Genomic DNA, 16,392 nt, shown 5'->3' on the forward strand with positions numbered 1-16,392 from the left:
CATTCATTCATCTGTTTGGAGGGGTGGGAGTTCTTTCAGAGGAAAAAGAAAAATCTTAGTAAACCAAGCAAGTCCTTTCCATCAGAAATCCCAGCAAAGGCATCAGACTTACGAAGTTGACAGAAAGGGTTCCTTTGCGCTGCCTCATCTGCATCCCAAACGCCTCCGATCTGGTTCCCTTGCGCCTCCGCGTCACCTCATCTTGAAGGAAAATGAAACTAAATGCTGTTAATGTGACATCAAGATAGACTTCACTTGTAAAAATACCACAGACACCCAGCCTGCACCCTGCCTTTCAGATCAGAAACTACTTAACAGTCCAAAGAAAGCAAAAATGTCATGTTATATCTGGCCAATCTAAAATCAACAGGGATTAGGAAAAACATTCTATCCTCACAGGTGATCCCAACGGCCTCATGAAAAACACTGAATTAAACACCTAAGTTGTGCACTTGGCTGGCAGGATCAGTTTCAGTACTTTTAAATCCTGCTTCCCCTTTCAGTCACTCAGTTCATGGAACAGCTGCTTAATTGTTATTGTTACTATATAATAGATCAAGAGCTGAAACTCTGCCAAGTTATATGAAGCACTCTGTAAATCTCTAGTGAATGAAACCCTAGAATACTTAGCTTTCTTTTTCCAGTTTTGATTTGCCTTCTTCTTAATACTGTCTCTAGAGACATTCAGAAAGATTTAACAGTCTCACTGAAAGCAAAGAACTCACAGAAAGCTAAAAGCCCAAGATTTAATTACCCTCTTTATCCTTTGCTCCCAATGCCAGTCCCATCATCTTGGGTCCAGCTCCAAAGATCTGCAGCTTCTTTAGTTCGGTGTTTCTACTCATTTCTCCTGCCTCTGCCTAAAAACAAATACAAGACCACATCAGCACAAACCACCAATATTTCCCCCTCCAGGTTTCTTCACAATTTGTTTCTATTCCACTCTCCCAGAATATGTGCTCATCAAAAGAAGCAGGCCTGAAAAGATATGATTTTCTGTTCCTAAAGGCAATGAACATATGCAAATGGAGTAAGAGAGAATTTTTGTCCCAAATTTCCAAATTATTTCCTATCTAATATTCCAAATCAACTACATGAAGTGACCTCTACAACACATAAAAGAACTAGGTTTAACATTTTGCAAAAAATAATAAGACTGCCAGAGCAACTTTTTTTCAAAACCACTATGATTCAGTCAAGTGCCCGGATTTTAATGCACTTACAACAGGATTTCCTTATCTGCTTCCCTGAGAGATACATCCACAGGACACTAATGAGATCCAACCAACTTCCTTAAGCTTGGCTGCTTCTGGGCTTATTTGTGATGAAATGTTGTGAGTATAATTCAGATCACAGCTACTCATGTTGCAAGCTCAAAATCAGAAGTAAAAAGACCCATTTGGTGACAGCTCCGTGCCCCTGCCAGCAATGTTTCCTGTAGTGTTCTGCTCTAATGAACTTCTTTCTGTTTCCCATTACTGTCCTACCTCATTTTCTCACATCACTACCAATAATCTAACAACAAAAAGAAGAAAAAGAAGAAAATATTCTGCTTTTATCTGCAACAATTATCTTGGCATTTTTCTTTATGCTGCTTCCTTATGCTTTGAAAAATCTCTCTGATGTGGTATAGAAGGCCAATAAGTTCTCCCTGTTCAAAAACTTCCTCCTGAAATTCACTATCTTAAAAGATCTCAGCAAGACTATCAATTTTGATGGTGGGCATGTAATTTTAAAGAAGTTATTCTTCAGTTAGCTTCCTGATGATATTTCATCTGTTATTTGTCAAAGTTATGGCCTAATATCTCATGCCTGTCCCTTTAGGGTGACATGCCTTTAAAGTCTTTAATCAATTATTTAAAAAAAAAAAAAAAAAAAAAAATCTTATAAAATGGTGTTCAGCATAAGTTCTAATACACTGGCAATAAACATTAAAAAATTATTCTTCTGCCTTAATCAGTTGTTTTTCTTGCTTCCAGAAGACATTTGAAGATATAGTTTCCTATGCATTATTACTCTAAGGAATTTTATTGATATTTACAGTCCCTGTTCCCACTGAACTGGGTATGCATCATGCTAAGAGGCATCTTTCCAACCTAATTACTGCTCATATGCTTATTTTGAACATTTCTATGTTGCTATTAAATTATTTGCACTTTATATGTGACCAACTCTGTAAGCCCGCTGTGCAACCATGCAAATTTTTCCTCACCAATTCTTTACTTTTTGGCTAACAAACCATAAGGAAACACACCAGAGACTTCCTAGTCCCTCATTTTCCATTTGAAATTCATGAACAACTCAACCATTCCCTCAACTAATAGAACCTGACAGAATCAACCCACATACTTCAGCACAGACATCATTTCAACAACAATCTCAATTTCTCCTACTATTGTGACCAAAGATAGTTTTCTCAATGAGATATGAAAAATAATTTTATTATAATATTTAATAAAAGCAAATAATTAACATGCAGCAACAAAGTTCTACAGCTCAGTTTAAAAATACATTATCTAAATATGTTTTCCTAACTCCTCAGCTCAGATTTACTTGGATACCACTAAACCTTAGTGGATGAAATCCTTTCATGCTCAAGTGGAAAGAGCTACAGAGTTTTGAAAAAGAACAGTTTGCATGCTGGAAGATGAATTTTTTTTTCAAAATCAGATTCCCCATGTAACCTCATGAACACTGACCAGATATTGATACTTAAAGGTGTAAATACCAAAAGTATTCAGAAGCCCCACTAAGCATTTTTCTGCTGTGTCCTTTAGGACTGTAAGAAAAAACCAAACTCACAACTGTGAGTGCGTGGAAGCAGCAGCAATACTTGCTATTCTCTCATTGCTTACAACACAAAACTCCAGCTCACGTTTCCATTATATTTTCTCTACACAAGTGAAATGAACTTGATTAAATTGTGGTTCTGCTCTTATCTCCTCTTTGTCCTGAAGGATACAGGCTGTGTCTTTTACCTTCTCAAATGAAAGTACAAGGGTTTTTCTTGTATATGGGCCAAGCCTAATAACACAATCCAGTTACACAGGATTCACTCACTATTCTCTTGTCTCACCCCTCATCAATTCTGAAACATTTGCAACCCCACTCCTCCACCCCCAATGGACAATGGTTACAACCAGTACCCAAAATATTTACATGTTTGGGGCATTTGTCAGCATCTCCCAGAGTTCTTTTGTTTCATTATTTTGTTTCACAGTTATTAACATGGAAAGAAATCTTTCAAGCAAAAAACCTGAAGCTTATTTTACTGTGTTAATCTGCAATCATAAAGAAATCTGAAAGCAGATATATTACTTAGAATTGTTTTTAAGAAAATTCTCTGGACATTAAGTTAATATCCTTTGAGAAAACAGCACTTTTCGTTCCAGTACTGCAATTCTTCACCAGAAATCACCATGACATAGCCTCATTAGACAAATCCCTTGTCAGCTAAAATACACCCCAACAGATCATCTATGAAGATACCACTACCCTTTTCTAAGAAAGTATTCTCCTAAATTTAAGCTTTCCTTAAGGATATTTTTTTTCCTAATCTGAATTAATTTACTTTTTATTGTCATTTTCTTTACAAGCCTTTAGGAACTCAGCTGCCTTTCTCCAGCTTTTATTTGTGAAAGCTTTCTTCAGAGAAAAGAGAATAAAGCATTAAGTTTATCTTTTGAACATAACTGCTCACCATCTAATTATTCCCTTCCTATTCTGAGACAATGTTTTCAATTGACATTTGATTACAGTATCTAAAGATTCTCAAGCTATGCTTCACAGAGGAGGACATCCATTCCCTATTTTCTTTCATTTTTCACATTCTCGAAAAATGCTGAAATTTGCTTTTTCAAAGTCTTTCACCCCCTTCTACTGCTGAGGATGTTTCTCTATTTCAGTAATTTCTGCATACTATACTTTCTTATTATTTGCCCATTCTAAGGTAAGTTATCTGCAAGAAGATGCAGAAGGTCTTTGGAAACTACTTCTAGCACTTGGGAAAGATCTAAGGATCTGCAGAGGTCTGTGGAATTATCCCATGCTCACTAACCAGCACTGGACTACTTGGCACACTACACACAAATCATTCAGATGTTTCAGCTAGAGCAGAATGACATTTATTTAGTAGGTTTTTACATTGCTTGCATATTACTGGCTCTCTAAAGATTGTTTAGACAACCTCTGGTCCAATTCCAGGTATGCATTTCAGACAATAAACAGAGTCCTGTCTACAATAAAAAGGTGCACTGAAATCTGGAACAATGTCTCCATGTTCTCAGATATTTATTTTACACTGCTACCATTTCTGGATACTGAGGAAAAATCTGGCTCTAAATGCTGCTCCAGGGATGACTTAAGATAGTTATACACAGCTTCCAACACAGCCAAAACCTACTTCTTCTGAATGTGCAAGTAGGATGACTTTTTTCCTGTATTAAAGAACTCACTTCAGCCATTTTAGTAACTGTAATGCTTAGAAGATAACATGGCTACATGCCTAATAAAAGGTATTTAAATATATTTTTTTTTGCAGATTATCTAAATAAAATGATCTCTCATTTCTGAATTGCAGGCCCTTCAAACAAAGTGAAACACCTGTACAGTGCCAGGATCACCAAAGAATCATCTTTGCAACATGGAGAAATGACCACTATTATTATTCTACTGAAATCAGCAAGAAAAAAGATCCCACAGGACCTTGGTAAAACAGTGACACTTTTACACCATGTCTGTGTGAGAAAAAGGACATACTGGCATTTCACCATGAGATTCATTCAAATCCAAAGAAGAATTCCACATAGCAAATGACTGCTGAAATTTCTGCAGCACTCAGATTTTCTGGGTAGCTCATTACCCATACTTTGTTTGAGAGATCTGGGAAGATCAACAAGCCTGGGACTGCTTGTGTAATGCACTGCTATATGGCTATGATATATAACTTCAAGTCAGCTTTAGCAAGCTGAGAAAACACACTGAAAAAAGACAATTCAGTCTAAACCATCAGAGAAGAAGGCAAAAAATTACAAAGGATACTCAAATACCTCTGTGAGAGGAAAGGTGCATTGTAAAAAAAAAAAAAGGCAGTTAAAGAGCATTTGAAAAAACCTTGTGGTGCTGGAACTAAGTCTAGAATAGGATGAAGCAAGTAGGAAGTTGGTTGCATATAAATCCAGCTTTCACCCACGCTCTGCTGATGAGCCAGCAGGGAGCCACCAGACTTCATGTGAAAAACCTCAGGATGCTGCCTGCAAGGAGTACCTCTGTCAGAAGGGGAAGGTCTGATTTAAACAGTGCAACAGAGCCACCAGGGCAATACCCCACAATTATTTTCAGTAAGACAGCAATTTTAAATGGTGGTGATTCAGTTTGAACTCAGATTTTCCCAGGGGTACCTCCCAGGAGTTACTATCACCTACTAGAATACCAGAAATTCCTGTAACACCAGTAATCCAGAAGGAAGGAAACTGCTTTTCAGCAGAATAATTGTAGAGCTCCTATATAGTTCCAGCCATCACTGCTCATCTCCTCACACATCTGTTTCAGTTCTTCAGAAGAACTGCCTGCCCAGCTTGAGATAGTTAGTCCCACATGCAATTCCACAATTAACCATTACTTCCAAGTATTTGCATTTATGCCATTAAGAGGCATATTTTAAAAAGGTTTTTAAAAGTTCTAGAACTTTGTACAAGCAGAAGCTTGAACATCAACTCACAAACAGCTTTCTGTCTTGTTTTCACAGATACATTCCTTACCAAGGTACTTAGGTCACTTGTCAGTAAACAAAAAGCAACTTTTAGACGTTTTGACACAAACCATGCATATGCTGTATCAAACCAGATCTCAGAGTTACAAACTGAGAGTTACTTCTCTGGATTTTAGCTAAATGAAAACTGCTTCCTGGTGGTGCTGCTGAGCAGGTTCCCAAAGGCTGCTGCACTGGTGGGAGAAATAAAGAGTTCCCTGTCTATAAGAGCCGATCAACAGGAATACCTGGGATTTGACACGCCTGGTTCTCTTCAGCATAACATTCATCCTTGAAGCCTGCTTTGGGGAAGCTTGGGCATCTGAACTGAGGTCCTCAGGCTCCACTTTTTCCTTAAGATCCAAGTTAGGCTTTTGGATGCCCTGGAGGAGCAGAGCACAGGACACTGTTGGTCAGGCAGTGCTAATCATTTCACAGCCTATGAATCATTCTGTGTGCTAAGAAATGGGACGAGTGAAGTCACGCAGACCATTTGGAAAAGAGGCCAATTAATTCATTCACCCTTCAAATAAGAAAACCAAATCCTAGCTAGCAGGTTATTTTTCAAGAGAAAAATAAACATTTCCAATTGAACATATCATCTTTTGCCTTGTTTTCTGTCCCAACATGGCTGACTTCAGTCCTATAAAGAAATACCAGAAAATAACTACACAAGGTCATGTCACAACTTCTGGCCTGTCACAGATAACTACGAGGGTGGTTCTAGCTTTGTTGGCACAGCTGGAGCTTCTAACAGCACTGACCCCATGGCCCAGTTTCACATGGAGTAACAGAGCTCTGTGTGTGCCTTCTGGGTACCCTCTTCATAGCATGAAAGAGGAGCATCTCACCATGAGGCTGACCCCGGACTGGAAGAGCTCGTAGGGATACAGGATCCGTTCATAGTGAGACTTGAGCAAGGAGCCCGTGCCCTTCCCTGGCAGGTAGCCAAGCCGACTCGCCACTTTAGACCATTTCTTCTCTTTGGTCACTACTTCAAAGCCTCCTTTGTTGGCAACAATCTGAAATAAATAAAATAAAAAGTTCAGGGTTTTGAGCTGCTCTCACCAGCTTGCGTAAAGCAAGAATCAATTAAACCAATCAAATGTTAAAAGGTTCCATGAAAAGTGACAGAATCCTGAAATCAGCTTTTGTTTCCTGAAAGACTAGTCCTTTAATAACAAATTATAAGTTATTATAAGTAATAACTTAATATTCTTATCGCTTCATATATTTAATGTGATTTTTAATTTACTAGCAAATGTAAAATGCACACTGTCCGTGTGTCAGGAGGAGTCCAACAGTTAAGGTTTATCATGTGCTGGAAAAGATACAAAACCTACCACAAGAACAAACTGAAAAGTTAACCCTCACCAGACTTGTACTCTGCTGTAAAACACAAGTCTGGCCAGCAATAAAGCCCATTTTAACAGACCCCAGTCAGCAGGGAATGTTGGAGCTTAGAACTCTCACAAAACCCTGGAGGGAAGAGAGACTACTATAAAAAGAGGGAAAAGTAAATTTACCTTCCAACTCAGTCCAGTTATTACACATGACTTCAATTGGTCTGAGACCAGTAATTGACATACAGAACTATCACTGCTTACATCTATATGTATATACAATTAAAAACAAAACAATTTGCCTGCAAGCAATATAACAGCATATGAGTTGCTTCCTCTGACACACAGGCCACATTTCCACTGCCTCCATTCCTTTTAATTTCACTGCCAAACAACTTAAAAGACAAATGGATTATAATTCCATTTATATTATTGTAAAACTAGTATCATTTTTACAGCAGTGTACTTTTGCATTGCATTTCTTTGAAGACTAAATGTCAAGCTTAATGTTTCACATACTGTTAGAAACCTCAAGGCAAGAACATTTTATTACTGGAGTGAAATTTATGGTTTGCTTGTAAGGCTGAGGTAAAAAGTCTGACAGTGACAAGTAAATTCATTAATTCAGGTTTCTCCTATAATCACACAGAGTTAGATTTAAATACTATTGATCATTATTTTTCCTTGTATTTACAGAAAAGCTCTAGAAAAACCTTTTAAAATGAAACCTGTCCTAAATTTCAACTTATCTTGAAAATTTCCAGGAAAACTTGTTTTCCAAAATTATCTATGCATGAACAACAGCTAAAGAAGCTAGTAACGAACCAAATCAACTCAGAGCTGCAAATCTACAGCCAACTGAAATGTTCCAGCTCACTACAGTGACCCAGATATTCTCCAGTACCTCTCTGATATTCTGCATATCCCAGTAAGCCACCATAGACACAAAGAGAAAAAAAATACAGGAAGACATTTTATCAGCTTTTCTCTGCGTTTTATCAGCCCTTCCAGACTTTCAAAAATACTTGACTTTCTTTGAAACAAAAATATACTCATTTACATTTTTACTTACCTAAGAGAAACAAATCTTGATGGGGAATGGAAACTGATGCTCTAACCTAGAAGCACTAGAACTACCAGAACTTCGGTCTTTTCCCTGCAAGAAGAAATCTACCTATTTATATTTATTAGCAGCTAAGTCTATAACGGTACATTTATTTTGCCAGTGCAAAACCAAATTCTAACAGAGACTTGTGCATAAACTTTGAAAGAAGTTTGGTGTGTTCACCAAACATAACTACGGAAATATTCATTTCTAGTCAGCTTTAAGCAAAGTCTGTTTTGGAAATTAAAGTAAGTGTTCCTGGAGATGACATTATATATTTTCAAAGATGTTTTTATAAAAACCTCTGCTGGAAGAGAGGAAGCAGAAACTGCAACAATTCATTACAGAATTGTTGACCAGAGCTGAAATGCACACATACTGCTGCCTTCCCAAAGAAGGCCTCAAACTCCTGTAGCTCCACCGCATGTAAAAATGGAGAACTGAAAATCAAGAGGCCAGCTGACATCAGGACATTCAAGCTAAACAAGGTAATAAATACCTGCTGTATGGAATCCAACCAATCCAGCCAAAGGTAACTGATTTAATTACACTGTGACATGTTTGCCATAAACATTCAAATTAGAAATGTTTTTTTCACTGTATTTTTCCCAGTTATTTACCCTCTGGATTAATGAGATTAGCTCTGTAACACGAGCCCTTCCTCTTGTTTGGCTTCTTGAGCTGGACTGAAAACTGAAATCTCTGCCTAAGGCCTACAAATACTTACCTTGCTCAAACCATAAAGATCCAGTATTTTTCTCTCAACCACAGGGATTTTTAAATTGGATCCTTGCAGTTCCCAAAATTTTGCTAACTGATCCAAAAAGTCCAGTTTCACTCTTGTCATTGCCTGGAATCAGTAAAGGTAGACAATCATGTATGTTCAAAACCAAATGTGACAAAACCTTACAGTCCTGAGAGAAAATAAGTTAAGTTTTTATAGTGTTTCCATTTTCAACATGCAACTTGGCAAGGGAGGTATTTCTTTGTCAGGTAAAAAAAAAAAAAAAACAAACTAAAAATAGAAATATTGTTAAAAAGAAAGTCTTTACAAAAAGAAAATTAGATATGCTTTTCTCTCTGCACTTAGGACACTATAAATTAAACTCCTACCAAATAATTTCTTGGTCTGAAAGCAAAACGCATGCTTAAGAAATAATCAGCATTCCAGGGAGAAACACAAGAACAATTATTAATTGTGACCCCCAAGAGAACACTGCTTTTGACCTGAGGCCATGGAGAAGGCTTCCAAAACAGAATGACAAAACAGATTATGGGTGTGCGGTTTGATTAGAAGTGTGTAATATCACATGGTAGAAAACTTATCAGAGTTTAAAGTTTTAGAATATAGTAATATGTATAAAGCAAGATAGAGGTTTTAGGGTAGAGGCTGGTCCTTCTTTACTTTCTTCTTCATAGGTTTGGGTGGTTTGTGTAATCAGATAAAGTCCGCATTGCGGGCCAGGGGTGGTTGGTTATTAGGTTAAAAGTAAAAATAATTTAAGTGTCATTTCTTAATTAGAGATTAAAAGGCCTTGTAGAAAGAGAGATAGGGCTCCATTTTTTTTTAGCTTGTTAGAGTGAAGTGCTGTAGAACTGATGGCTTGTGAGATTGCAACATAGATAAGAACTAATAAACATCTCGGTCCAAACAAGAAATACCATCCCATGCATTTATTTAATCCCAACCCTGGCAAAAAGAAGTTAAGATTCGACACAGTGGTGGTGTGAACAGGGCAATTACTGGTGGGGAGGAGAGGAATTACCAACAGTTTTTATATATGCCAGTTTTTATATATGCCTTACCCACACAAAGGGCCTCTTCTCTGGAGTACCCAAATCACTTTCCATAAGGAGCCCCATTTACAAGCCAAATGACATTTTGGTACGTAAACAAAGCAAGGCTTTGAGAAATGTTGCAGAGAAAAGGAAAAACCAGGACAGAATGGAGGTCATACTGCTTTCAAGACAGCTCACATAAGTTTTTAAATCATAAAATTAACCAGCTATAATAAGCCTATAAAAATAACTTAAAGGCTTAAAAGGCATTCTCACGACAGTATGAGGTAACCAGAGGCATCAGAGCAGCAGGAAATATTTTAAGAGGAAAAAATCATTGCCGGTGGAGCTCTGAAGGCTAGACACTGGCTGCTCTTACTGCACACATGATATTTGGAATTCATTCTAGACACTACCAGGTGAATGTGAAAAACTCCTGTGGTTATTTTGGGTAATAAAATAAAAACCAGATTTTTCTCAAAGCGTGGGAGAGTTATTCTATACAAACTCTGCCACTGCCAAATATAAACATCAATATCATCTATGGGCTTCTAAAGTGTCCCCCATCCAGAAACCCGCCAAGATGCCAATCTCAAGCAGGGATACCTCTTTCTTTCAGAGCAAACACAAAGTTATATCAACAGTGGAAAAGCTCACCTCCAGTTCATTCAGGCGCTGAATTCGTGGAGTGAAACGAAAACTTTGTACTTCACATGCAAATGGAGGCTGCCAGTCCTAAACAGAGACAGAAAGACATTTTACTGCTTCCAGAAACTTCTCTGAAAAATGCACAAGACCAAACACCCTAATAATGCCTGAGTAAACAAGCTTCCAATAGTAAATTAGTTTCTAAGAACAACTGGTGATATCATTTTCCAATTTTAAGACATTTTTGTGCTTATACAACAATGTTCCTCCCACCATATTTTAGTCTGAAGAAAGATCCTCACAGATTCAAAAATGTCAAAGAAAATAAGGTTGAAAGCATCTCAGTATGCATTACCTCATGCTAAGCTTAAACACAAGACACACTCTGAAGCTGGTCTGTTATTTATTTACTTTAAATAAAGAATCCATATATCCTGCACACTGAAAAATCCTCAGTGTCAACAACAACAAAGACTAAATCAGGCACATCACAACACATCTAATGGTTTTCTGCTTGTCCACAGTCATTTCAGTAAAGACAAGACCACCAGTCAGGAGCCCAATTCTTTAACAGGAATTGAGCCTTAAATAATGACTTTCTCAGCACTGTCAGGGGTCGGTGCAACCACCGACCAGCTCGTCTCTCAAAACCGTGTTACAACATCAAAACACGTCATTCAGCTTTTTAGCACTTTTTGCCAAAGCTTCAGTCACAGCAGATCTACCTGGCAGTGACTATACCTGAAGGAGGACACACCATTACAGGTGGCCAAGCCACACAATCTGCAGCAGCAAATAAAGGCCTCAAGCACAACCTTAAATATTTACAACTTCTATTTATAGGAAACGGCAATTAATCAGTCAGGGTAGTATGAAATGTGTGATTTAGCAATTATTGCAGGTTGCAAATCAACCCGACACACGTGTCCTGTGAAAACCTGCAGGGCAAGCAGCTGAGCAGCCTCAGAGAAACACCAATGCATCCAAGAGCCAGGAAAGTTCCACTTATCCTCAATGAACAGGATCTGGATCCGCTCCTTGTGGCCTCCCAACCTGAGCTATGCAGCTTATTTTAGAAAGGGCAGCCCCTTGGAGGTCAAGCTTTCACCATGTCATTAAACCAACTGAACACATTCTGGAAACCAAAACAGGTCAGGAGAGAGCACTGAAATCCAATCAGCAACCCCCATACCCACACTGCTCTCAGCTACACGCTGTCTTTTCAGGTTTTTACCTCTCTCACTGCTTTCAAGTCTCTTACTAACAGCTGTATTTGAAGTTTATTTGTACTTTAATAACTCAGTGAAATAAGTGCCTTTTGCCAAGCTGTCTGATGCTCTCTGTGTGATGACCTGCCCTGCCTGGTCACTGGGCAGGTGACCCTAAGTAACGACCAAACCCTCGGAGAGATTGAGCTGCTCCTGAGGAGCTGTGCACAAACAACGCCCGTACAAGAACAGGCTGGCCGTCCTCCTTCTAACAGTCTAAGAACTGTGTTTATGAACAATGATCCATAACGAACAAATACCCTTGCTTCTCTCTTTTCCCTGCCCGGAGCAAACGCCCGATTTCACCTACAAAGCCTCCCCAGCTTTTCCAAGCCGACTGCTGGCGTTGTGGAAGTAAAAATAGCACCGAGTCCCGGGCAGCGCCATGCACTCACTATTCGCTTCCCAGCTGCTCAGAGCAGCCTCTACAAAACCCCGCTCGGAGGTCAAAGATTCTACAGGTTCCTCGGCGTCCCTGGCACGGACACCGCGGCCTATGGAGAGCGACACACGAAACCCCGAGCGAGAGCGGGGCCTGGCCAGCCCCTCACGTCCGAGGCCCGGCCACCGAGGCCCGGTCGCTCTCAGCCCCCCCGGGCGGGCGGTACCTTGGGGGGCCGGATCTTGCAGATGCCGGTTTTCTCCGCCAGGCCGCGGATGCGGCCGATGAAGCCAAGCGGGTCGCTGAACTCCTCCCAGCTGGGCTCGAACACGGGGCACTCGGGCGGCGGCACGAACTCGGCCGCGTAGCGCGACCCGCCGCCCCCCGCCATGGCCGCAGGAGGAGGGGGGCGCCGCCGCCGCCGGGAGCGCAGGGCGGAGAGGGACGGCCGGGGGCCTTAGGGGCCGGGCCGGGGAGCGAGGCGCATCCCCCGGCGGCGCTGCCGGGCGGGGCGGCGGGATGTGCTACCGAGAGCCGCTGTCGCCGTCCCGGCCGGGACCGCTGCCCCCGCCCGAACCCCACTCCTCGCGTCCCGGCCCGCCGGAAGTGACGCGCCTTTCTAATCCCTCCCCGGAAGTTTTCGCACGTTGCCTTCCGATCCAAAAAGTAGTCCGTCCGCCGCGCTACTTCTGGAGAGGTGGCTTCCGCACCCGCCGCTCCGGGGACGCCCCCGCGACAGATCCCAGCACAAATCCGCCCCGCCCGCCGCCCCTCAGGGTACTGCGCCGGGGCAGGAGGGCCGAGGACCGGGGAGGGCGGGGCCACCGCCACTTCCGCCGCGGAGGAATGTGTGACAAAATTAAAGCCATTCACTTCCGGTTCCGCGGGGCCGCGTCGCCCATTGTCTGTGCCGGACGTCAGGAGCGCCGCCAGAGGCCACGCCCCCTCATGGCCATGCCCCATCGCAGGCCCCGCCCCTGCCCTCAGGAGCGGTCGGTGCCGAAGGAAAGCGCCCTAATGGGGAAGGGACCCACAAATATCACAGAGTCCGACTGCTGGCCCTGCACAGACACCCTAACAGTCACACCCTGTGCCCGAGAGCATTGTCCAAACACTCCGTGAGCTCTGGCAGGCTGTGCTGTGCCCAACCACCCTCTGGGGGAAAAACCTTTTCCTGATACCCAGCCTAAACGTGCCCTGGCACAGCTTCAGGCCATTCCCTCGGGTGCTGTCACTGTCACCACAGAGAGATCTGTATCTTTTACCTATTCATTGCAACGCAGTCTTCCAAAGTAAATTGTATGTCTTTTTAACCAAATAAATTGTATGTCGTGTTTAACCAGAACTGTGCCTTCGCTGTCTACCAAATCTCACTTTATTCGTACTGATTATTCAAACCTCCGTGCTGCTGTTCTATTTCAGCCTCAGGAAAAGTTAATTCCCTCCTCCTGTTACCAGGAGGCTTTACAAGATCTGCTGCACGCAGATTAAAACATTTCTCTGCGTCACTTCCCTGCCAGATTAAAGAGGTGTCACCCACATTTTACGTGTGGGAAACACACCTCCAATGCAAATGGCTAACTTTAACAGAAGTTACAGGTAAGACCAAACTGATCTCATAAAACATTGAGCAAATTGAGGTTATTGTGTTGTTGCTGAGTATTCTTATATTTCATAGGGAGATTCTGACATGGATGCTTGATAATTTTATGTAGGACTACATAAGTATGTGGAATGAAGACGTTTCCTCACTAGTATCTAGAAAATATATATTTCTACAAGCTCCTTCCACTTCTTTTCTTTTATTAGTTGGTTGTGTCTGTCTTCTGATGAGCTGTACCAGAATCTTTTGAGGAAATACATTGTATTCCCAACAACACAATCACCACGTACCCGATTTCTAAGATAAGCAGTGATTTAGCCAGGAATACCAGAAGGAAAAATCTCCCTGCTCAAAAGCTTTGTTTTGAGATCCACTCTTTTGCTGGTTTCCCTGTAGACTCTTCAAGGTTGTTTTGGTTTTATGTTAAGATATTTAGGCTGGTGGAGGTCACTGGACGGCAATGCTGGGAATGTTGCAGCAGCAAAACCTAAATATCCCATATAACCTGAGGGGGCATTTTTCTCATCAGTTCTGCAAGAGACCCTTTTTAAAAGAGAATGTTAAGCTTTTCTCTATTACCTGCTCTGGTTTTGGGGCTGTCTATCCTTCAAAACACCTCTCCACATATTGTATTTGCAGGGACCACCATGGCAGGGAGGAAGGAATGATGAATCTGACTCCATGTTCTCAGAAGGCTAATTTATTATTTTATGATACTATATTATATTAAAGAATACTAAACTAAACTATACTAAAGAATACAGAAAGGATACTTACAGAATGCTAAAACATTAATAATGAAAACTCGTGACTCTCTCCAGAATCCCGACACAGCTTGGCCCTGATTGGCCAAACAGTGAAAAGAATCTCCAAACATATTCCACATGAGCAAAACAGAGGAGAAGCAAAGGAGCAAATTATTGTTTTCTTTTTTTCTCTGAGGCTACTCAGCTTCCCAGGAGAAAAATCCTGGGCAAAGGGATTTTTCCAGAGAATGTGAATGTGATAATCCATGTGTACTCCATGTCAAGTTTTATTCTCCTTGGTTATCTGGGGTTATTTATCATTTCCCTGAGAGATGACTTCAGCCCCTCATACAATGTATGCAGCTGCTCTACAAGAGTGGGGAGAGCCCCCTTTCCAACCCCAGGGAATCATAAATATCCTGAGCTGGAAGGGACCAACCAACAAGGCTCATCAGGGCCAGTCCCTGACAGCAGCCTTTCTTCTGGACTTTGTCAAGAGAAATGATCTACCCTGCTATTTTCTCTGTTTCATGAGAAAATTGATTTGATGGAGAATCAGAGAGTCACAGAATGTTCTGAGTTGGAAGAGACCCACAGGGATCACTGAGTCCAGCTCCTGGCCCCGCACAGGACACCCCAAAAGTCACACCATGTGCCCGAGAGCATTGTCCAAACACTTCTTGAGCTCTGGCAGGCTGTGCTGTGCCCACTGCCCTGGGGAGCTGTTCAGTGCCCAACCACCCCCTGGGGGAAAAACCTTTTCCTGATACCCAACCTCAAACTGCCCTGGCACAGCTTCAAGGTGTGAAAATACATATTATATGATTGGCTTTCTGGAAATATTAAAATGAATACTATATGTGTTATGTTGGAAAGTTATGCTGTATTAATCCTTTTTTTGTAGTGCTGTAGTGTGGCAGAATATAGTTTTAGGCTACAGAAACTATGTGATGTAAGGTACTTTTTCTAACTAGCTCAAGGAGAGATAACAGCAACAAGACACAAAAAAAAAAACCAAGAGAAGAATTATTGCCTCCTTATCAGGAAGAACCAGACTTTGAGGAACCAAGACAATTGATTTACAAGATGAGGGAGGAAGTTGACAATAACCAGAAAACACCTTTTGTTTGAAAAGAATATTTGCATCATGTATGAGATATATGAATGTGCAACAGGCTATTGCTTTTAAGAGTTAATCCTTTGTTAGCAAGGTGTGTTTCTATAGCAGAGTGCCAGACACCCAGACATCCGTAATTCTTTGCTTTTATTATCCTAACTCTGATTGTCCAAATTTTCATTGCTCTACTTTTTATGACTATTTTTATAACTATTTTATTACTATTAAACTTTTAAAATTTTAACACAAGTGATTGGCGTTTTTCACAAGGTCATTCCCTCGGGTCCTGTCGCTGGTCACCAAAAAGAGATAAAAGCCTGCCCCTCCTCTTCCTCTCACAAAGAAGCTGCAAATTGTGATAAGGAAGAACCTCGTGGTTTCATAAATAAGCCTTTCTTTGACAAAAAAAGTCCATGTCTCTTAAACAAAGTCTTAAGGCAAAAAGAACCCTGGCTTATTGCTGAGTGTGAAAAATGCGTATTTTATGATTGGCTTTTCACAAATATTAAAATGAATATTATACGTGTTATGTTAGAAAGTTATGCTGTATTAATTTTCTTAAGTAGTGTATTAAATGTACTTTTAGGTTATAGCATAATGTTAAAATAGAAACTATGCTATGTAAGATAATTTTTTTTTTTAAAGAGAGGAC

At 40.8% G+C, this 16,392-nt stretch overlaps 1 protein-coding gene across 2 annotated transcripts in view; it reads right to left on the minus strand.

The window, feature by feature from the left end:
• The window catches only part of KDM5A (lysine demethylase 5A), a 51,460-nt gene extending 38,636 nt beyond the window's left edge, over positions 1 to 12,824 (minus strand). For both annotated transcript variants that reach the window (XM_036400602.2, XM_036400601.2), the window contains exons 1-7: positions 12,501 to 12,824; positions 10,634 to 10,711; positions 8,925 to 9,047; positions 6,601 to 6,771; positions 5,998 to 6,132; positions 755 to 860; positions 113 to 201 (exon numbers count right to left, since the gene is read on the minus strand). In XM_036400602.2, coding sequence (XP_036256495.1) covers positions 113 to 201; positions 755 to 860; positions 5,998 to 6,132; positions 6,601 to 6,771; positions 8,925 to 9,047; positions 10,634 to 10,711; positions 12,501 to 12,665 — 867 coding nt within the window. In that variant the 5' untranslated portion in view covers positions 12,666 to 12,824. The remainder of the gene's footprint in view (positions 1 to 112; positions 202 to 754; positions 861 to 5,997; positions 6,133 to 6,600; positions 6,772 to 8,924; positions 9,048 to 10,633; positions 10,712 to 12,500) is intronic.
• Between the last annotated feature and the right edge of the window lie 3,568 nt (positions 12,825 to 16,392).

Source organism: Molothrus ater, chromosome 5 (assembly GCF_012460135.2).
Source record: "Molothrus ater isolate BHLD 08-10-18 breed brown headed cowbird chromosome 5, BPBGC_Mater_1.1, whole genome shotgun sequence".
Classification (NCBI taxonomy): domain Eukaryota; kingdom Metazoa; phylum Chordata; class Aves; order Passeriformes; family Icteridae; genus Molothrus; species Molothrus ater.